Genomic DNA, 23,804 nt, shown 5'->3' on the forward strand with positions numbered 1-23,804 from the left:
TCCCCCCCCAAACCCCAAAGCCCCCCCAGTCCCCAAACCCCCTTAGACCCCATATCCCCCCCCAGACCCCAAATCCCCCTCAGACCCCATATCCCCCCCCAGACCCCAAATCCCCCCCCAAAGCCCAAACCCCAAATCCCCCTCCAAACCCCAAATCCCCCCCAAACCCCATATCCCCCTCCCCAGACCCCAAACCCCTCCCCAGACCCCAAATCTCCCCCCAGACCCCAAATCCCCATCAGACCCCAAATCCTCCTCAGACCCCACATCCCCCCAGACCCCAAATCCCCCCCCAGACCCCATATCCCCCCCCAGACTCCAGACCCCATATACCCCCCAGACCCCAAATCCGCATCAGACCCCAAATCCCCCTGACCCCAAATCCCCATCAGACCCCAAATCCCCCCCCAGACCCCATATCCCCCCCCCAGACCCCAAATCCCCATCAGACCCCATATCCCCCCCCAGACCCCAAATCCCAATCAGACCCCAAATCCCCCCGCAGACCCCAAACCCCAAATCCTCCCCCAAACTCCATATCCCCCCCCAGACCCCACATCTCCCCCAAACCCCAAATCCCCCCCCAGACCCCATATCCACCCCCAGACCCCAAATCCCCATCAGACCCCAAATCCCCTCCAGACCCCAAATCCCCCCCAAACCCCATATCCCCCCCCCAGACCCCAAATCCCCCCCCAGACCCCATATCCCCTCCCAGACTCCAGACCCCAAATCCCCCCCCAAACCCCAAATCCTCCCCCAAACTCCATATCCCCCCCCCAGACCCCAAATCCCCATCAGACCCCAAATCTCCCCCCAAACCCCAAATCCCCCCCCAGACCCCAAATTCCCCCCAGACCCCATATCCCCCCCCAGACCCCAAATCCTTCCCCAAACCCCAAATCCCCCCCCAGACCCCACGTCTCCCCCCAGACCCCAAATCCCCCCCAGACCCCATATCCCCCCCCAGACCCCAAATCCTTCCCCAAACCCCAAATCCCCCCCCAGACCCCAAACCCCCCGAGTCCCCAAATCCCCATCAGACCCCAAATCCCCCCGCAGACCCCAAATCCCCATCAGACCCCAAATCCCCCCCAGACCCCAAATCCCCCCCAAACCCCATATCTCCCCCCCCAGACCCCAAATCCTTCCCCAAACCCCAAATCCCCCCCCCAGACTCCAAACCCCAAATCCTCCCCGAAACCCCAAACCCCCCCCCAGACCCCACATCTCCCCCCAGACCCCAAATCCCCCCCAGACCCCAAATCCCCTCCCAAACCCCATATCCCCCCCCAGACCCCATATCCCCCCCCAGACCCCAAATCCCCCCCCAGACTCCAGACCCCAAATCCCCCCCCAAACCCCAAATCCTCCCCCAAACTCCATATCCCCCCCCAGACCCCAAATCCCCATCAGACCCCAAATCTCCCCCCAAACCCCAAATCCCCCCCCAGACCCCAAATCCCCCCCAGACCCCATATCCCCCCCCAGACCCCAAATCCTTCCCCAAACCCCAAATCCCCCCCCAGACCCCACGTCTCCCCCCAGACCCCAAATCCCCCCCAGACCCCAAATCCTTCCCCAAACCCCAAATCCCCCCCCAGACCCCAAACCCCCCGAGTCCCCAAATCCCCATCAGACCCCAAATCCCCATCAGACCCCAAATCCCCCCCAGACCCCAAATCCCCCCCAGACCCCAAATCCTTCCCCAAACCCCAAATCCCCCCCCCAGACTCCAAACCCCAAATCCTCCCCGAAACCCCAAATCCCCCCCCCGACCCCAAATCCCCATCAGACCCCATATCCCCCCCCCAGACCCCAAATCCTCCCCCAAACCCCAAATCCCCCCCAGACCCCAACCCCCCCCGAGTCCCCAAATCCGCATCAGACCCCAAATCCCCCCCCAGACTCCAGACCCCAAATCCCCCCCCAGACCCCAAATCCTCCCCCAAACCCCATATCCCCCCCCAGACCCCAAATCCCCCCCCAGACCCCATATCCCCCCCCAGATTCCAGACCCCAAATCCTCCTCGAAACCCCAACCCCCCCCCCAGACCCCACATCTCCCCCCAGACCCCAAATCCCCATCAGACCCCACATCTCCCCCCAGACCCCAAATCCCCTCCCAGACCCCAAATCCCCCCCAGACCCCAAATCCCCATCAGACCCCATATCCCCCCCCAGACCCCAAATCCTTATCAGACCCCAAATCCCCCCCCAGACCCCACATCTCCCCCCAGACCCCAAATCCCCCCCAAACCCCAAATCCCCATCAGACCCCAAATCTCCCCCCAAACCCCAAATCCCCCCCCAGACATCAAATCCCCCCCAGACCCCATATCCCCCCCCCAGACCCCAAATCCCCCCCCAAACCCCAAATCCCCCCCAGACCCCACATCTCCCCCCAGACCCCAAATCCCCATCAGACCCCAAATCCCCCCAGACCCCAAACCCCCCCCCCCAGACCCCAAATCCGCATCAGACCCCAAATCCCCCCCCAGACTCCAGACCCCAAATCCCCCCCCAGACCCCATATCCCCCCCCCAAACCCCAAATCCCCCCCTAGACCCCAAATTCCCGCTCAGACCCCACATCTCCCCCCAGACCCCAAATCCACATCAGACCCCATATCCCCCCCCTGACCCCAAATCCTTCCCCAGACCCCAAGAGCCCCCCAAACCCCATATCCCCCTCCCCTGACCCCAAATCCCCCCCCAGACCCCAAATCCCCATCAGACCCCATATCCCTCCCCCAGTCCTCAAATCCCCCCCCAAACCCCAAATCCCCCCCAGACCCCATATCCCCCCCCAGACCCCAAATCCTTCCCCAAACCCCAAATCCCCCCCCAGACCCCATATCCACCCCCAGACCCCAAATCCCCCTGACCCCAAATCCCCATCAGACCCCAAATCCCCCCCAAACCCCAAATCCCCCCCCAGACCCCAAATCCTCCCCCAAACCCCAAATCCCCCCCAGACCCCACATGTCCCCCCAGACCCCAAATCCCCCCCCAGACCCCACATCTCCCCCCAGACCCCAAATCCCCATCAGACCCCAAATCCCCCCCCAGACCCCACATCTCCCCCCAGACTCCAAACCCCAAATCCTCCCCCCCAGACCCCACATCTCCCCCCAGACCCCAAATCCACATCAGGCCCCAAATCCCCCCCCCAGACCCCACATCTCCCCCCAGACTCCAAACCCCAAATCCTCCCCGAAACCCCATATCCCCCCCCAGACCCCAAATCCCCCCTCAGACCCCAAATCCCCCCCAGACCCCATATCCCCCCCCAGACCCCAAATCCTCCCCGAAACCCTAAATCCCCCCCCAGACCCCAAATCCCCTCCAGACCCCATATCCCCCCCCCAGTCCCCAAATCCTTCCCCAAACCCCAAATCCCGCCCCAGACCCCACATCTCCCCCCAGACCCCAAATCCCCATCAGACCCCATATCCCCCCCCAGACCCCATATCCCCCCCCAGACCCCAAATCCCCCCCAGACCCCATATCCCCCCTCAGACCCCAAATCCCCATCAGACCCCAAATCTGCTCCCAGACCCCAACCCCCCCCCCAGACCCCAAATCCGCATCAGACCCCAAATCCCCCCCAGACCCCAAATCCTTCCCCAAACCCCAAATCCCCCCCCAGACCCCAAACCCCAAATCCTCCCCGAAACCCCAAATCCCCCCCCAAACCCCAAGTCCCCCCGCAGACCCCAAACCGGCCCCAAACCCCAAATCCCCCCCCAGACCCCAAATCCCCATCAGACCCCACATCCCCCCCCAAACCCCATATCCCCCCCCAGACCCCATATCCCTCCCCCAGACCCCAAATCCCCCCCAGACCCCATATCCCCCCCCAGACTCCAGACCCCAAATCCTCCCCGAAACCCCAAACCCCCCCCCAGACCCCAAATCCCCCCCCAGACCCCATATCCACCCCCAGACCCCAAATCCCCATCAGACCCCAAATCGCCTCCAGACCCCAAATCCCCCCCAAACCCCATATCCCCCCCCCAGACCCCAAATCCCCCCCCAGACCCCATATCCCCCCCCAGACTCCAGACCCCAAATCCTCCCCGAAACCCCAAATCCCCATCAGACCCCAAATCCCCCCCCAGACCCCAAATCCCCCCTCAGACCCCAAATCCCCCCTCAGACCCCATATCCCCCCCCAGACCCCAAATCCTCCCCGAAACCCTAAATCCCCCCCCAGACTCCAGACCCCAAATCCCCCCCAAACCCCAAACCCCCCCCCCAGACCCCAAATCCCCATCAGACCCCAAATCCCCCCCCAAACCCCATATCCCCCCCCCGACCCCAAATCCTTCCCCAAACCCCAAATCCCCCCCCAGACCCCACATCTCCCCCGCCCCGCCCCCCCCCCCCGGTTGCCATGGAAACGCCGCATCGCCCCGATCCTCTCCCCCTCCCCCCTCCCCCCCCCCCCCCGAATTACCGGCGGCGCTCCGCTGCGGCGCGGCCCTTCTTTCCCCCCTTCACAGCGCCACCGGAAGTGCCCGAGTTCGACTGACGGCGCCGCCCACCAATAGGAACCCACCGTCGGCCCCCCCGAGCCCCACCCCGGAGCCCCTTTTCCGCCGTCTCCATGGAAACGCGCGAGGAGGCGGGACCGTTTCCACGGCAACCGAAGGATGAAACGATCCGATTGGTCCGCGCCGCCGGAAAAGGGGAGGCGGTGCTGCTGAAGGCGGAAGTGCGGCTCGCAGGACCGGAAGTGCCGCACATAAACCGTGACGGAACGGCCATGGAAGCACCGAACCGCGGAATCTTCGGCGACGGAACGGAGCTCTGAGGGCCCAAACTCCTCTGCAATGAAAGCGGAGCGCAGCGCCCTGCCGGGCCCCGCAGGGTTTCATCCAACCTGGCCTTGAAAGCCTCCAGGGACGGGAGGCAACCGGTTCAACGCCGGACGACCTCCGTATCGCTTTTATTTCTTTCTATTGACGCTTCGTTCTGCCCGCTTGGAGCTCGAAACTTTTCCCTTTCCTTTTGTCGGCACAGATCCCGACGTGGAATCACCGCTTCCGGTCCTGCGGGTCCAGAGGGAGGGAGGGAAGAAGAAGAATTCCGACCCTCCCGTCGTTTTTTTCGGTCCTTCCGGGACCGGGAGCTTCGCCTCCGAACGCCGCCGCCTCAGTAAAGAAGGAAAAAATGAAGGGACCGGCGAGGCGGGGATTGGAAGCGGAAGTACGGTGCTGAACCCGGAAGTGACGCCGGAAGTGACGCCGGAAGTGACGCGACGCCGGAAGTGGAGGCTCAGACAGGGGCGCAGAGGTAGGAGAGAGGAGGACCCCACGCTGTGGCCACGCCCCCCTCCCGCTGAGGCCACGCCCCCTTTCGGTGTAGTGCCGAATCTGAGGCCACGCCCCCTCCCGCCGAGGCCACGCCCCCTTTCGGCGTAGCGACGCATTCGTGGCCACGCCCCTCCAGCTGAGACCGCGCTCACTGGAGGCCACGCCCCCTCCAGTGAGGCCACACCCCAGTTGCGACCACGCCCCTCCCGGTGAGGCCACGCCCACTGGAAGCCACGCCCCCTTTTGGTGTGCCCAGTCACCTGAGGCCACGCCCCCTCATGTTGTGGCCACGCCCCTCCTGTTGTGGCCACGCCCCCCTTTCGGTGTAGTGTTGCGCCTGAGGCCACGCCCCCTTTGGCCCGACCATCCAATTAGAGGCCGCGCCCCCTACCACGTGACCACGGCCACTCTGACGCAGCCACCCAATGTGAGGCCACGCCCCCTTTCTGACAGGGCCACGCCTCTTTCTAAGCCCCGCCCCCTGTGGGTTGGCCACGCCCCTTTAGCACAGCCGCGTCGTTGGCCACGCCCCCTCTGTGTGGCCCCGCCCCCCTTGATGCGGCCCCGCCCCTTTGTCCTCACCCAATCGCTGGCCACGGCCATGCCCACTCATCAGGCCCCGCCCCCTTTTCCCCACAGCCCGCGATTTTATTGGCTGAGATGGAAGGCGGAGCTTCAGCCCACGGGGCGGCGGCCAATCAGCCACAAGCAACGCCAGGTTCAGCCAATGTGAGAAGAGATGGTACTGAGTCGACCAATGGGAGCGCCGCCCGCGCAGGGCCGACCAATGGGATCTCAGCGGTGATGCCGGCGATGTCCAATCAGGTATTGGCACAGCCGACATCAGCCAATGAGGATGTTTGGGATTGGCGCAATGAGGGGGCGTGGCTCCGGGCGCCATGTTGGGGTGGGGGCGGGGATGCGTGGGTCACGTGGGACGGCAGCTGGGTGTCCACCAATCAGAGGGGGGGTCCCCAAAAGGGGCAGCTGGACCCCCAAAATCCAACAATTGACCCCGAGATCCCAATGCATGGCCCCAAAAACCCAATAATTGACCCCAAAATCCCCACAGAAATCCCAAAAAACGTAACTGATGTCAATAAGAACCCAACTGAGCTCATCTGCGACCCCAAAATCCCAATAATTGACCCCAAAATCCCCACGGAAATCCCAGAAAATGTAACTGATGTCAACAAGAACCCAACCGAGCTCATCAGCGACCCCAAAAACCCAACAATTGACCCCAAAATCCCCACGGAAATCCCAGAAAATGTAACTGATGTCAACAAGAACCCAACTGAGCTCATCAGCGACCCCAAAATCCCAACAATTGACCCCAAAATCTGCATGGAAAACCCTGAAAAGCCGACTGATGTCAATAAGAACCCAACTGAGCTCATCGGTGACCCCAAAATCCCAACAATTGACCCCAAAAACCAAACGGAAGACCCCAAGAATCGAACTGACATCGATGAAATCCCAATGGAGCTCGACAGAGACCCCAAAAACCCAACAGATGTCAAGAAGACCCCAACTGAAGACCCCAACGCCCCCAAAATCCCAACGATTGACCCCAAAACCCCAGCTGAAGACCCCAACGCCCCCGAAACCCCAACGATTGACCCCAAAAACCCAACCGTTGTCAACAAGACCCCAACTGAAGTCCCCAACGCCCCCAAAATCCCAACGATTGACCCCAAAAACCCAACAACCGACCCCAAAATCCCAACAATCGACCCCAAAAACCCAACCGTTGTCAACAAGACCCCAACTGAAGACCCCAACGCCCCTAAAATCCCAACGACTGACCCCAAAAACCCAACGATTGTCAGGAAGACCCCAACTGAAGACCCCAACGCCCCTAAAATCCCAACGATCGACCCCAAAAACCCAATCAGCCTCAACCAAACCCCAACTGAAGTCCCCAACGCCCCCAAAATCCCAACGATTGACCCCAAAATCCCAACAATCGACCCCAAAAACCCAACCGTTGTCAACAAGTCCGCAACTGAAGACCCCAACGCCCCCAAAATCCCAACGATTGACCCCAAAATCCCAACAATCGACCCCAAAAACCCAACCGTTGTCAACAAGACCCCAACTGAAGACCCCAACGCCCCCCAAATCCCAACGATTGACCCCAAAAACCCAACCGTTGTCAACAAGACCCCAACTGAAGACCCCAACGCCCCCCAAATCCCAACGATTGACCCCAAAAACCCAACCGTTGTCAACAAGTCCACAACTGAAGACCCCAACGCCCCCAAAATCCCAACGATTGACCCCAAAAACCCAACGATTGACCCCAAAAACCCAACTGTTGTCAACAAGACCGCAACTGAAGACCCCAACGCCCCCCAAATCCCAACGATTGACCCCAAAAACCCAAGAGAAGCCCCCCACCCCACCGCCAGCTGGTGGCTGAGCCCCGACTCCTCCTTCTCCAAGCTGATTCTCCGCCGTGGCCGCGGTGTGGAGCGCCCTGGTTTGGGGTCCCGGTGCTGCGTTCTACTGGAGCCCCCCGAAAATGATCATTGGGATCCCCAAAACGCAACAAACCACCCCAAAAATCCAACGGAGGACCTCCGAAAACCGACCGAAATCCGTCAAGATCTCCAAAATGCAATGGAAGGTCCCAAAAATTCAACAGCGGAGCCCAAAAATGGAAGGAAAGAGGGAAAAAATTCGACGGAGATCCAGAAATCGAAGGAAGACCCCAAAAAGATGATCGACGTCAACCAGAACCCAAGGCAGGACCCCAAAAACTCAACAGGCGGCCCCAAAATCTCAGCAGAGGACCCCAACTGCCCCATAGATATCAATGAGAACCTAGCCGGGGGTGACAAAGACCCCAAAAAGTCAATGGAAGAATCCCAAATCCCAAGAAATGACCCCAAAAACCCAACCGTTGTCAACAAGACCCCAACTGAAGACCCCAACGCCCCCAAAATCCCAACGATTGACCCCAAAAACCCAACGATTGTCAAGAAGACCCCAACTGAAGACCCCAACGCCCCCAAAATCCCAACGATTGACCCCAAAAACCCAACCGTTGTCAACAAGACCCCAACTGAAGACCCCAACGCCCCCAAAATCCCAACGATTGACCCCAAAAACCTAAGAGAAGATCCCAAAATCCCAATGGAAGACCCCAAAATTCCAAGAGAAGAACCCCCAAACCCAACTGACATCAATCAAAACCCGACAGAAGATCCCAAAACCCGAATGGAAGACCCCAAAAACCCAACCAGCCTCAACCAAACCCCAACTGAAGACCCCAAAACCCCAAAGGATGCCTATCAAAACCCAGAAGAAAACCCCAAAATCCCAACGGGAGACCCCAAAATCCCAATGGAAGACCCCAAACTCCCAACAAAATGCCCCAAAATCCCAAAGGACGTCAGTCAAAACCAAGAAGACCCCAAAAACCCAACAGAAGACCCCAAAAACCCAACAGAAGATCCCAAAATCCTAACGGAAGACCCCAAAAACCCAACAGATGTTAACCAAAACCCCACAGAAGACCCCAAAACCCGAATGCAAGACCCCAAAATCCCAAAATACCTCAAAACCCCAACTGACCTCAACCAACCCCCAATACAAGACCCCAAAAACCCAACAAATGTCAACCGAAACCCCACAGAAGACCCCAAAACCCCAATGGACCTCAACAAAAACCCTACAGAAAATCCCGAAACCCCAACAAAACACTCCAAAACCCCGATAGACCTCAACAAAAACCCCACAGAAGACCCCAAAACCCCAACAGACCTCAACAAAAACCCCACAGAAGACCCCAAAACCCCAACAACCCCCCCCAAAACCCCAATAGACCACAACAAAAACCCCACAGAAGACCCCAAAACCCCAACAAAACACCCCAAAACCCGAACTGACCTGAACCAAAACCCTACAGAAGACCCCAAAACCCCAACAGACCTCAACCAAAACCCAACGGGAGACCCCAAAACCCCAACAAAACACCCTAAAACCCCAACTGACCTGAACCAAAACTCCACAGAAGACCCCAAAATCCTAATGGACCTCAACCAAAACCCCACAGAATACCCCAAAATCCCAACAACCCCCCCGAAAACCCCAATAGACCTCAACAAAAACCCCACAGAAGACCCCAAAACCCCGATAGACCTCAACAAAAACCCCACAGAAGACCCCAAAACCCCAATAGACCTCAACAAAAACCCTACAGAAAACCCCGAAACCCCAATAGACCTCAACAAAAACCCAACAGAAGACCCCAAAACCCCAACAGACCTCAACCAAAACCCAACGGGAGACCCCAAAACCCCAATAGACCTCAACAAAAACCCCACAGAAGACCCCAAAACCCCAACAAAACACCCCAAAACCCGAACTGACCAGAACCAAAACCCCACAGAAGACCCCAAAACCCCAACAGACCTCAACAAAAACCCCACAGAAGACCCCAAAACCCCAATAGACCTCAACCAAAACCCTACAGAGAACCCCAAAACCCCAACAACCCCCCCCAAAATCCCAACAGACCTCAACCAAAACCCAACAGACCCCCCCGAAACCCCCTCAACTCCCACCCTCCCCCCTCCAAAACCCCCCCAGACCGCCTCAACGCCCCCCCACCCCCCACCCAACCCCCCCCAGACCCCCTCAACCCCCACCCTCCCCCCACCCAACCCCCCCCAGACCCCCTCAACCCCCCCCCACCCCCCAACAGACTTCAACCAAAACCCAACAGAGCCCCCCAAAACCCCCTCATCCCCCCCCCAGCCCCCACCCAAACCCCCCCAGACCCCCTCAGCCCCCACCTTCCCAACAGACCCCCCCTCAACCCCCCCCCACCCCCCAACCAAACCCCCCCAGACCCCAACAGACCTCAAACAAAATCCAACAGATCCCCCCGAAACCCCCTCAAACCCCCCCCACCCCCCAACCAAACCCCCCCAGACCCCCTCAGCCCCCACCTTCCCAACAGACCCCCCCTCAAACCCCCCCCACCCCCCAACCAAACCCCCCCAAACCCCCTCAACCCCCCCCCACCCACCAACCAAACCCCCCCAGACCCCAACAGACCTCAACCAAAATCCAACAGACCCCCCCGAAACCCCCTCAACCCCCACCCTCCCCCCACCCAAACCCCCCCAAACCCCCTCAAACCCCCCCCAGACCCCCTCAGCCCCCACCTTCCCAACAGACCCCCCCTCAAACCCCCCCCACCCCCCACCCAAACCCCCCCAAACCCCCTCAACCCCCCCCCACCCCCCAACAGACCTCAACCAAAACCCAACAGAGCCCCCCAAAACCCCCTCAACCCCCCCCCACCCCCCTCCCAACCCCCCCCAGACCCCCTCAAACCCCCCCCACCCCCCACCCAAACCCCCCCAGGCCCCCTTATCCCCCACCCACCCCCCAACAGACCCCCCCAAAACCCCCTCAACCCCCCCCCACCCCCCACCCAAACACCCCCAAACCCCCTCAAACCCCCCCCACCCCCCACCCAAACCCCCCCAGACCCCCTCAACCCCCCCCCTCCCCCCCCCAGCCCCCCCCCCTTGGGGCCACTGGCACACCCTCCAACTGGGCACCGCCGAAGGCCGCTGGTCTTTGGCTTTAGACGCCTGCCTGGAATCCATGGCAGCCGGTGAACGTTCCCTCCTCCTCCCCAACGGTTCCGGCACCGCCATCACCGTCACTTTAGCATCCTTCACCCCAGCCCCATCATTTTGGGATGACACCCAGGACCGTTGGCCGACCGTTTTGGCATTGAAAAACCGAGCCACGGCACTGTACGGCGCCGGTTTGTTACTCCCTGCCACCAAAGCTTTTTCCACCGCCCTCCGTTACGCCGTCGTGGCCGCCGGTCCTCCACCTCTCCCCCCATCCCGAGCTCAACCCAAAGCCGACCTCCACGCCGGCTTGGCTTTGTGTCAACTCCGTTTGGGTTTACCGGCGGCGGCGGCGGCGAACGCCGGGAAAGCTTTGGCTTTAAAACCGGATCACGTCAAAGCCAGGTATCGCAGGGCCATGGCGGCCGCGGCCATGATGGATTGGGACGGGGCGGCCGAGGATTTGGGGGCCGTGCTGAGGGCTGAGCCGGGCAACAGGGCGGCCAGGAGGGAGATGGGGAGGGTGAGGGCGGCCATCAGGGAGAGGGACGCCGGCATGGCCAGGGGGCTGGGGAGGTTGTTTGCGTAGGGGGGCGGGGCTAAAGGGAGGGGGCGGGGCCTAAGGGTGAGGGGCGGGGCTTGAGAGAGGGGGCGTGGCTTGAGAGAGGAGGGGTGGAGTCCAAGAGATGGGGTGGGAAATGAATGGGAAGGGATTGGAGGGGGCGGGGCTTAAAAGAAGGGGCGGGGCTTGAAAGAAGGGGCGTGAATTAGGAGTGGAGGGGCGGAGCCTAAGAGATGGGGAGGGAAATGAATGGGTGGGGATAGGAGGAGGGGGCGGCGCTTGAAAGAGGGGGCGGGGCTTTAGAGTAGAGGGGCGGAGTCTAAGAGATGAGGAGGGATCAGATTGGGTGGGGATAAGAGGAGGGGGCGTGGCTTAAAAGTAGAGGGGCGGAGTCTAAGAGATGGGGAAGGAAATGAATGGTTCGGGATATGAGGAGGGGGCGTGGCTTAAGGGAGGGGGCGGGGCTTGAGAGTAGTGGGGCGGAGTCTAAGAGATGGGGAAAGAAATGAATGGGTGGGGATAGGAGGAGGGGGCGTGGCTTAAGGGAGGGGGCGGGGCTTGAGAGTAGAGGGGCGGAGTCTAAGAGATGGGGAAAGAAATGAATGGGTGGGGATAGGAGAGGGCGGGGCTTAAAGGAGGGGGCGTGGCTTAAGAGTGGAAGGCAGCGAATAGGAGAGGCTTGAGAGGGGGCGTGGCTTGAGAGAGGAGGGGGCGTGGCTACAGAGTGGTGGGGCGGAGCCTAAGAGATGAGAGGGAACTGAATAGGCAGGGATTGTAGGAGGGGGCGTGGCTTAAAAGAGGGGGCGGGGCTTGAGGAGAGAGCGGGCAGCGGAGTAAAAGATTAAAGGTCAAGGGTCAGGAGTAAGGTCAGGGGTTAAGGTTATGGGGTTAAGTGGGGGTTAAAGGTTAAAGGCAGGGCCACAGCTCCCTCCAAAATTAAGCGCCGTGATTAACAAATGAATTAATTAACAAACGGGCTCACCAAGCTGCTGAGGGAGTTAATGAGGGGGCGGGGCTTAAAAGGGGGCGTGGTCTGAGGGCCTGGATGTTTTTTTTTATCCCAAATTCTTCACGCTGACCCCAAATCCCCCATTTTTCACCCCAAAAAGGTCCCCGACTTTTTACCCCAAAGTCCTGAATCCGACCCCAAACCCCCAAATTTTAGGGGGGTTTCCCAATTTCCCCCGGCCTTAACGAAAGGATTAATTAATAAACGTGATCATTATAGCATCGCATTGTTTGCAATTCGATTAATTAACAAATCAGTTCATTAACTCTGAGACGAAGCTGGGAGACGAGGCTGGGAACCAAGGAAGGCTTCCCACCCTCCATTAATTAACCGCTTCGTTAATGAGGAGCTGCTTAATTAAACCCGGAGCCAGCTGTTACCAACACTGAGATTTTATTGGTCCATCAATTCCATCACATGAGCGGAAGGGGGCGGAGCTTGGCATGCAAATGAGGCGAAGGTGTGGCAAAACGGTGGGCGGAGCATCCGGGTGGGCGGGGCTTGGCGTTACCATGGCGACAGCGGGGTGGGCGGAGCCAAGCCCTATGGCCACTGCGTCCCTGTGGGCGGGGCTAAGTGTTACCATGGCAACACATGGAGCCAATCGCATGGCAACAGCAGCCCTGTGGGCGGGGCTAAGGGTTACCATGGCAACATAAGGAGCCAATCGCACGGCAACAGCACCCCTGTGGGCGGGGCTAAGGGTTACCATGGCAACACTAAAGGGGCGGAGCTAATCCTATGGCAACTGCATCCCTGTGGGCGGGGCTAACGGTTTCCATGGCAACAGCGTCTCTGTGGGTGGGGCTGAGGGTTTCCATGGCAACATTAAAGGGGCGGAGCCAATCCCCATGGCAACAGCAGCCCTATGGGTGGGGCTAAGGGTTACCATGGCAACACATGGAGCCAATCCCTATGGCAACACCATCCCTGTGGGCGGGGCTAAGGGTAACCATGGCAACATAAGGAGCCAATCCCCATGGCAACAGCAGCCCTGTGGGCGGGGCTAAGGGTTTCCATGGCAACACATGGAGCCAATTGCACAGCAACAGCAGCCCTGTGGGCGGGGCTAAGGGTTTCCATGGCAACACATGGAGCCAATTGCACAGCAACAGCATCCCTGTGGGCGGGGCTAAGGGTTACCATGGCAACACGACCAGGAGGGATCCTTGCCTGGTTGCTACGGGGTTTCGGTGGGGGGCTGTGGGCACGAGGCCGGTTGCCATGGCGACTAAGGGTCCCAATCGTTGTCGTGGTGCTGAGCGGCGATGAGGATGACGACGGTGAGGATGGTGCACAGCACGGTGGCGGCCACACCGACGGCCAGGGAGATGAAGGCGAAATTCCGGGCCTCCCGCGAGGCCACCTCGGCCTGAGCCAGGTCACCACGAGCCACCGCCGTGCGAACCTGAGCAATTAGCGGGCAGCGTTAACGAGGGAAGAGCTCTGAGCTCATCTAACCCGGGTATGAGGTCACACACCCAATGAATGACACCAAAAATCCCAACAAAGATCTCAGAAATCCAACACAAGGCAAGAAGGATCTCAAAAACCCAACAAATGACCCCAGAAACACCAAGAATAACCCCAAAAACCCAAAGAGGTGTCAACGAGGATCCCAAAAACCCAACAAATGACACCAAAAATTCCAACAGTGATCTATAAAACCCAACAGAAGTCAACAAGGATCCCAAAAAGCCAACAAATGACACCAAAAACCCCATCCATGACCCTCAAAACCCAAAAGAAGTCAACAACGATCCCAAAAACCCAACAAATGACAACAGAAACACCAAGAATGACCCCAAAAAACGCAAGAGGAGTCAACAAGGATCCCGCAAACCCAACAAATGGCCCCAAAAACCCCACCCATGACCCCAAAAACCCAAGAGGAGTCAACAAGGATCCCAAAAACTCAACAAATGACACCAAAAATTCCAACAGTCATCTCAAAAACCCAACAGAAGTCAACAAGGATCCCAAAAACCCAACAAATGACACCAAAAAACCTCATCTGGGATCCTAAATAACAAAGAGGAGTCAACAAGGATGCCAAAAACCCAACCAATGACACCAAAAACCCCATCCATGACACCAAAGTTCATCGCCTCCCGCGAGGCCACCTCGGCCTGAGCCAGGTCCCCACGAGCCACCGCCATGCGAACCTGAGCAATTAGCGGGCAGCGTTAACGAGGGAAGAGCTCTGAGCTCATCTAACCCGGGTATGAGGTCACACACCCAATGAACGACACCAAAAATCCCAACAACGATCTCAAAAACCCAAGAGAAGTCAACAAGGATCCCAAAAACCCAATAAATGACACCAAAAACCCCATCTGGGATCCTAAATACCCAACAGAAGTCAACAAGGATCCCAAAAACCCAATAAATGACACCAAAAATTCCAACAACGATCTCAAAAACCCAAGAGGAGTCAAGAAGGATCCCAAAAACCCAACAAATGACACCAAAACCCCATCCATGACCCCAAAAACATAAGAGAAGTCAACAAGGATGCCAAAAAGCCAACAAATGACACCAAAACCCCCATCCATGACCCCCAAAACCCGAAAGAAGTCAACAACGATCCCAAAAACTCAACAAATGACACCAAAAATTCCAACAACGATCTCAAAAACCCAAGAGGAGTCAAGAAGGATCCCAAAAACCCAACAAATGACACCAAAACCCCATCCATGACCCCAAAAACATAAGAGAAGTCAACAAGGATGCCAAAAAGCCAACAAATGACACCAAAACCCCCATCCATGACCCCCAAAACCCGAAAGAAGTCAACAACGATCCCAAAAACTCAACAAATGACACCAAAAATTCCAACAACGATCTCAAAAACCCAAGAGGAGTCAAGAAGGATCCCAAAAACCCAACAAATGACACCAAAACCCCATCCATGACCCCAAAAACATAAGAGAAGTCAACAAGGATGCCAAAAAGCCAACAAATGACACCAAAACCCCCATCCATGACCCCCAAAACCCGAAAGAAGTCAACAACGATCCCAAAAACTCAACAAATGACACCAAAAATTCCAACAACGATCTCAAAAACCCAAGAGGAGTCAAGAAGGATCCCAAAAACCCAACAAATGACACCAAAACCCCATCCATGACCCCAAAAACATAAGAGAAGTCAACAAGGATGCCAAAAAGCCAACAAATGACACCAAAACCCCCATCCATGACCCCCAAAACCCGAAAGAAGTCAACAACGATCCCAAAAACTCAACAAATGACACCAAAAATTCCAACAGTCATCTCAAAAACCCAACAGAAGTCAACAAGGATCCCAAAAACCCAACAAATGACACCAAAACCCCCATCCATGACCCCCAAAACCCGAAAGAAGTCAACAAGGATCCCAAAAACCCAACCAATGGCCCCAAAAACCCCATCCATGACCCCAAAAACACAAGAGGAGTCAACAAGGATCCCGCAAACCCAACAAATGACATCAAAAACCCCATCCATGACCCCAAAGTTCAACGCCTCCCACGAGGCCACCTCGGCCTGAGCCAGGTCCCCACGAGCCACCGCCGTGCGAACCTGAGCAATTAGCGGGCAGCGTTAACGAGGGAAGAGCTCTGAGCTCATCTAACCCGGGTATGAGGTCAGACACCCAATGAACGACACCAAAAATCCCAACAAAGATCTCAGAAATCCAACACAAGGCAAGAAGGATCCCAAAAACCCAACAAATGACCCCAGAAACACCAAGAATAACCCCAAAAACCCAAAGAGGTGTCAACGAGGATCCCAAAAACCCAACAAATGACACCAAAAATTCCAACAGTGATCTATAAAACCCAACAGAAGTCAACAAGGATCCCAAAAACCCAACAAATGACACCAAAAATTCCAACAGTGATCTCAAAAACCCAAAAGAAGTCAACAAGGATCCCAAAAACCCAACAAACGACACCAAAAACCCCATCTGGGATCCCAAATACCCAAGAGAAGTCAACAAGGATCCCAAAAACCCAACAAATGACGCCAGAAACACCAAGAATGACCCCAAAAACCCAAGAGGAGTCAACAAGGATCCCAAAAAGCCAACAAATGACACCAAAAAGTCCATCCATGACCCCAAAAACCCAAAAGAAGTCAACAAGGATCCCAAAAACCCAACAAATGACCCCAGAAACACCCAGAATAACCCCCAAAACCCAAGAGGTGTCAACAAGGATCCCAAAAACCCAATAAATGACACCAAAAATTCCAACAGTCATCTCAAAAACCCAACAGAGGTCAACAAGGATCCCAAAAACCCAACAAATGACCCCAGAAACACCAAGAATGACCCCAAAAACCCAAAAGGAGTCAACAAGGATCCCAAAAACCCAACAAATGGCCCCAAAAACCCCGTCCATGACTCCCAAAACCCAAAAGATGTCAACAAGGATCCCAAAAACCCAACAAATGACACCAGAAACACCAAGAATGACCCCAAAAACCCAAAAGGAGTCAACAAGGATCCCAAAAACCCAACAAATGACACCAAAAACCCCGTCCATGACTCCCAAAACCCAAAAGATGTCAACAAGGATCCCAAAAACCCAACAAATGACACCAGAAACACCAAGAATGACCCCAAAAACCCAAAAGGAGTCAACAAGGATCCCAAAAACCCAACAAATGGCCCCAAAAACCCTGTCCATGACGCCCAAAACCCAAAAGAAGTCAACAAGGATCCCAAAAACCCAAAAAATGACCCCAGAAACACCAAGAATGACCCCAAAAACCCAAAAGGAGTCAACAAGGATCCCAAAAACCCAACAAATGACACCAAAAAGTCCATCCATGGCTCCCAAAACTCAAAAGAAGTCAACAGAGATCCCAAAAACCCAACAAATGACACCAAAACCCCCATCCATGACCCCAAAAACATAAGGGAAGTCAACAAGGATCCCAAAAACCCAATAAATGACACCAGAAACACCAAGAATGACCCCAAAAACCCAAGAGGTGTCAACAAGGATCCCAAAAACCCAACCAATGGCCCCAAAAACCCCGTCCATGACTCCCAAAACCCAAAAGAAGTCAACAACGCTCCCAAAAACCCAACAAATGACACAAAAACCCTGTCCATGACGCCCAAAACCCAAAAGAAGTCAACAAGGATCCCAAAAACCCAACAAATGACCGCCAAATCTCATCAAATGACCCCAAAATCCCTCTGAATGACCTTCAAACCAATGAGTGACCCTAAAATCCCATTGAATGACCCCAAAATCCCAATGAATGACCCCCAAACCCAACAAATGACCCCAAAACCCCGCTGAATGACCCCAAAATCCCACTCAATGACCCCCAAACCCAAGGAATGACCCCAAAATCCCATCGAATGACCCCAAAACGCCATCGAATGACCCCAAAATCCCACTCAATGATCCCCAAGCTCAACAAATGACCCCAAAATCCCAATCAATGTACCCCAAAACCAACGGATGACCCCAAAACCCACAGAATGACCCCCAAACCCAACAAATGCCCCCAAATCCCAATGAACGACCCCCAAACCCAACAAATGATTCCCAAAACCGAACAAATGACCCCAAAATACCAACCAATGACCCCCAAACCCAACAAATGACCCCAAAATCCCATTGAATGACCCCCAAATCCCACTGAATCACCCCAAACCCAACAAATGCCCCCAAAATCCCATCGAATGACCCCAAAATGCCATCAAATGACTCTAAAATGCCACTGAATGACCCCCAAACCCAACAAATGACCCCAAAATCCCAATGAATGACCACCAAACCCAACAAATGATGCCAAAACACCATCGAATGACCCCAAAATCCCAACCAATGACCCCCAAACCCAACAAATGACCCCAAAATCCCATCGAATGATCCCAAAATCCCACTGGATGACCCCCAAACCCAACAAATGATTCCCAAAACCCAACAAATGACCTCAAAGCCCCAACAAATGCCCCCAAAATCCCATCAAATGACCCCCAAACGCCATCAAATGACCCCAAAATGCCACTGAATGACCCCCAAATCCCACTGAATCACCCCCAAACCCATCAAATGACCCCAAAATCCCAACCAATGACCCCCAAACCCAACAAATGACCCCAAAATCCCACTGAATCATCCCCAAACCCAACAAATGACCCCAAAATCCCATGGAATGACCCCAAAATCCCACTGAATGACCTCCAAACCCAACAAATAACCCCAAAACCCCACTCAAGGACCCCCAAACCCAACAAATGACCCCAAAATCCCATCAAATGACCCCAAAACGCCACTGAATGACCCCCAAACCCAATGAATGACCCCCAAATCCCATCGAATGACCCCAAAATCCCAACCAATGACCCCCAAACCCAACAAATGACCCCCAAATCCCATGGAATGACCCCCAAATCCCACTGGATGACCTCCAAACCCAACAAATGACCCCAAAACCCCACTCAAGGACCCCCAAACCCAACGAATGACCCCAAAATCCCATCGAATGACCCCCAAATCCCACTGAATGACCCCCAAACCCAACAAATGACCCCCAAATCCCACTGAATCACCCCCAAACCCAACAAATGACCCCAAAATCCCATCGAATGACCCAAACCCAATGAATGACCCCAAAATCCCACTGAATGACCCCAAAACCACAATGAAGGACCCCAAAATCCCATTGAATGACCCCAAAATCCCACTGGATGACCTCCAAACACAACAAATGACCCCAAAACCCCACTCAAGGACCCCCAAACCCAACAAATGATCCCCAAAATCCCATCGAATGACCCCCAAATCCCACTGAATCACCCCCAAACCCAACAAATGACCCCAAAATCCCAATGAATGACCCCCAAACCCAACAAATGACCCCAAAATCCCATCAAATGATCCCAAAACCACATTGAATGACCCCACAATCCCACTCAATCACCCCCAAACCCGATGAATGACCCCAAAATCCCACTGAATGACCAAAAAAACCACAATGAAGGACCCCAAAATCCCACTCAATCACCCCCAAACCCAACAAATGACCCCAAAATCCCATCGAATGACCTCCAAATCCCACTGGATGACCTTCAAACCCATTGAATGACCCCCAAATCCCACTGAATCACCCCAAACCCAACAAATGCCCCCAAAATCCCATCGAATGACCCCAAAATGCCATCAAATGACTCTAAAATGCCACTGAATGACCCCCAAACCCAACAAATGACCCCAAAATCCCAATGAATGACCACCAAACCCAACAAATGATGCCAAAACACCATCGAATGACCCCAAAATCCCAACCAATGACCCCCAAACCCAACAAATGACCCCAAAATCCCATCGAATGATCCCAAAATCCCACTGGATGACCCCCAAACCCAACAAATGATTCCCAAAACCCAACAAATGACCCCAAAATCCCAACCAATGACCCCCAAACCCAACAAATGACCCCCAAATCCCACTGAATCACCCCCAAACCCAACAAATGACCCCAAAATCCCATTGAATGACCCAAACCCAATGAATGACCCCAAAATCCCACTGAATGACCTCCAAACACAACAAATGACCCCAAAACCCCACTCAAGGACCCCCAAACCCAACAAATGATCCCCAAAATCCCATCGAATGACCCCCAAATCCCACTGAATCACCCCCAAACCCAACAAATGACCCCAAAATCCCATCAAATGATCCCAAAACCACATTGAATGACCCCACAATCCCACTCAATCACCCCCAAACCCGATGAATGACCCCAAAATCCCACTGAATGACCAAAAAAACCACAATGAAGGACCCCAAAATCCCACTCAATCACCCCCAAACCCAACAAATGACCCCAAAATCCCATCGAATGACCTCCAAATCCCACTGGATGACCTTCAAACCCATTGAATGACCCCCAAATCCCACTGAATCACCCCCAAACCCAACAAATGCCCCCAAAATCCCATCAAATGACCCCAAAACGCCATCGAATGACCCCAAAACCCCACTCAAGGACCCCCAAACCCAACAAATGACCCCAAAATCCCATGGAATGACCCCAAAATCCCACTGGATGACCTCCAAACCCAATGAATGACCCCAAAACCCCACTTAACGACCCCCAAACCCAACAAATGACCCCAAAATCCCATCGAATGACCTCCAAATCCCACTGAATGACCCCCAAACCCAACAAACGACCCCCAAATCCCACTGAATCACCCCCAAACCCAAAAAATGACCCCAAAATCCCATCAAATGACCCCAAAACGCCATCGAATGACCCCAAAACCCCACTCAAGGACCCCCAAACCCAACAAATGACCCCAAAATCCCATGGAATGACCCCAAAATCCCACTGAATGACCCCCAAACCCAACAAACGACCCCCAAATCCCACTGAATCACCCCCAAACCCAAAAAATGACCCCAAAATCCCATCAAATGACCCCAAATCCCACTGAATGACCCCCAAACCCAATGAATGACCCCCAAATCCCATCAAATGACCCCAAAATCCCAACCAACGACCCCCAAACCCAACAAATGACCCCAAAATCCCATCGAATGACCCCAAAATCCCACTGAATGACCCCCAAACCCAACAAACGACCCCCAAATCCCACTGAATCACCCCCAAACCCAACAAATGACCCCAAAATCCCATCAAATGACCCCAAAACGCCACTGAATGACCCCCAAACCCAATGAATGACCCCCAAATCCCATCAAATGACCCCAAAATCCCAACCAATGACCCCCAAACCCAACAAATGACCCCAAAACGGCATTGAACGACCCCAAAATCTCACTGAATGACCGCAAAACCACATTGAATGACCCCAAAATCCCACTCAAGGACCCCCAAACCCAACAAATGACCCCAAATCCCATCGAATGACCCAAAAATCCCAACCAACGACCCCCAAACCCAACAAATGACCCCAAATCAGCATTGAATGACCCCAAAATCTCTACCAATGACCCCCAAATCCAACAGATGACCCCAAAACCACATTGAATGACCCCCAAATCCCAATGAATCACCCCCAAACCCAACAAATGACCCCAAAATCCCATCGAATGACCCCAAAACCCCACTGAATCACCCCAAAACCCAACAGATGACCCCAAAATCCCATCGAATGACCCCCAAATCCCACTGAATGACCCCCAAACCCAACAAATGCCCCCAAAATCCCATCGAATGACCCCAAAAAGACGACGCCCATCCCCCCCCCTTTTCCCCCCCTCACAACCCCTCCCCCCCCCCCCAACCTGCACAGCCTTGACGATGGCGACGACGCCGGTGGGCCAGAAGCAGCAGAGGGTGGTGAGCACAGCGATGGGCAAATAATCGTGGGGGGGGGAACCTGGGGGGGGGGCTGGGACCACCGGGCCGGGACCGTAAACCTGCGGGTGGGCGGGGCTATTGGGTGGCTCCGCCCCTTTTCCGATCACAAGCCCCGCCCACTCAACATAAGCCACACCCCCTCCCCTCCATGCATCCCATAGAATCGGTTCAGGCATTCCCATAAGCCCCGCCCCCCTTTTTAGCCCCGCCCCCCTGTGAAAAGGCCACGCCCACATCTTTAGCCCCGCCCCCAACCAGATTCATTCATTCTCTTAGGCTCCGTTTAGTCCCGCCCCTCCCGTAAGCCCCGCCCACAAAGAAGCTTCGCCCAATCTCTGCCCTCCCCTACAGCCAACCAATCAGGCCGAGCCACATAAGCCCCGCTCACTTTTGGCCACGCCCCGTAACGCCAAACCACGCCCCCTCCCTTAAGCCCCACCCTCCACTCAGACCCCCTTAACAGCAAACCCCGTCCCCTCCCTTAAAACTCCGCCCCCTTTCCCAGGCTCCGCCCCTTAACCCCAACCCACGCCCCCTTCCCTTAAAGCCCCGCCCCTTTGCTCTTCCCCGCCCCTTAATCCCCAAACCACGCCCACTGCACAAGCCCCGCCCCTTAACCTCCCAACCACGCCCCCCTCCGTCATCGCCCTGCCCATTCTCAGGCCCCGCCCCTTTATTCCAAACCACGCTCCCTACCTAAAACCCCGCCCCCTTTCCCAGGCTCCGCCCCTTTACCCCAAACCACGCCCCCTCCCTTATAGCTCCGCCCTCTTCTCAGACTGTCACTTAACGCCAAACCACGCCCCCTCCCTCCAAGCCCCGCCCCTTAATCCAAAACCACACCCCCTCTCTTAAGGCCCCGCCTCTTAACCCAGCCCCCTTTCCCAAGCTCCGCCCCTTAACCCCAAGCCACGCCCCTCCCTTATAGCCCCGCCCTCTTCACAGACTGCGCCCCATAACACCAAACCACGCCCCCTCCCTCCAAGCCCCGCCCCTTCGCTCAAACCCCACACCTTATCCCCAAACCACGCCCCCTCCCTTAATGCCCCGCCCTCTTCTCAGACTCTGCCCCTTATCCCCAGACCCCACCCCTTAACCCCAAACCACGCCCCCCTCCAAGCCCCGCCCCCTCCCTTCAAGCCCCGCCTATTAACCCAGGCCACGCCCCCTCCCTTCAAGACCCGCCCCTTCACTCAAGACCCACCCCTTATCCCCAAACCACGCCCCCCTCCATAACGCCCCGTCCCTTACCTCATGCCCCGCCCCTTATCCCCAAACCACACCCCCTTTCTTCAAGCCCCACCTCTTAAACTCAAACCACGCCCCCTCCAATGCCCCGCCCACTCACTTCAAGACCCGCCCCTTAACCCCAACCTCACCATCTCCCTTAAAGCCCCGCCCCTTAACCCCAAGCCCCGCCCACTCCCTTCAAGCCTCGCCCCTTCGTTCAAGCCCCACCCCTTACCCCCAAACCACGCCCCTCCATTCAAGCCCCGCCCCTTAACCGCAAACCACGCCCCCTCCCTTCAAGCCCCGCCCTCTTCTCAGACACTGCCCCATAACCCCCAAACCACGCCCCCCTCCCTTCAAGCCCCGCCCTCTTCTCAGACATTGCCCCTTAACCGCAAACCACGCCCCCCTCCCTTCAAGCCCCGCCCTCTTCTCAGACATTGCCCCTTAACCGCAAACCACGCCCCCCTCCCTTCAAGCCCCGCCCCTTCTCTCAAGCCCCACCACTTATCCCCAAACCACGCCCCCTCCCTCCAAGCCCCGCCCCTTCGCTAAAGCCCCGCCCCTTAACCCCAAACCACGCCCCCTCCCTTCAAGCCCTGCCCTCCTCTCAGACTCTGCCCCTTAACTGCAAACCACGCCCCCTCCCTCCAAGCCCCGCCCCTTCTCTCAGACCCCGCCCACTCACCGGCCCCGCCCCGTACCCCCCCCCATAAGCAGCAGCTCCGGGCGGCAG

General features: G+C 56.1%; 2 protein-coding genes across 2 annotated transcripts; one reads left to right on the plus strand and one right to left on the minus strand.

Annotated features, from left to right (window-relative positions):
- The first annotated feature begins 4,608 nt into the window (after positions 1 to 4,608).
- On the plus strand, positions 4,609 to 12,297 carry FKBPL (FKBP prolyl isomerase like). Its single transcript, XM_090129257.1, has 4 exons — positions 4,609 to 5,300; positions 5,960 to 7,320; positions 7,735 to 7,867; positions 10,865 to 12,297. Exons 2-4 carry the CDS (start codon positions 5,981 to 5,983, stop codon positions 11,510 to 11,512), a joined length of 2,121 nt encoding a protein of 706 aa, XP_089985383.1. The 5' UTR covers positions 4,609 to 5,300; positions 5,960 to 5,980; the 3' UTR covers positions 11,513 to 12,297.
- Positions 12,298 to 12,868: 571 nt separating this feature from the next.
- On the minus strand, positions 12,869 to 22,029 carry PRRT1 (proline rich transmembrane protein 1). The gene is made up of 3 exons (XM_090129258.1): positions 21,763 to 22,029; positions 13,668 to 13,902; positions 12,869 to 13,054 (listed from the first exon to the last, which is right to left on the minus strand). Exons 1-2 carry the CDS (start codon positions 22,018 to 22,020, stop codon positions 13,726 to 13,728), a joined length of 435 nt encoding a protein of 144 aa, XP_089985384.1. The 5' UTR covers positions 22,021 to 22,029; the 3' UTR covers positions 12,869 to 13,054; positions 13,668 to 13,725.
- Between the last annotated feature and the right edge of the window lie 1,775 nt (positions 22,030 to 23,804).

This window comes from Phasianus colchicus, chromosome 35 (assembly GCF_987193195.1).
Source record: "Phasianus colchicus chromosome 35, bPhaCol1.hap1.1, whole genome shotgun sequence".
Taxonomy (NCBI): Eukaryota; Metazoa; Chordata; class Aves; order Galliformes; family Phasianidae; genus Phasianus; species Phasianus colchicus.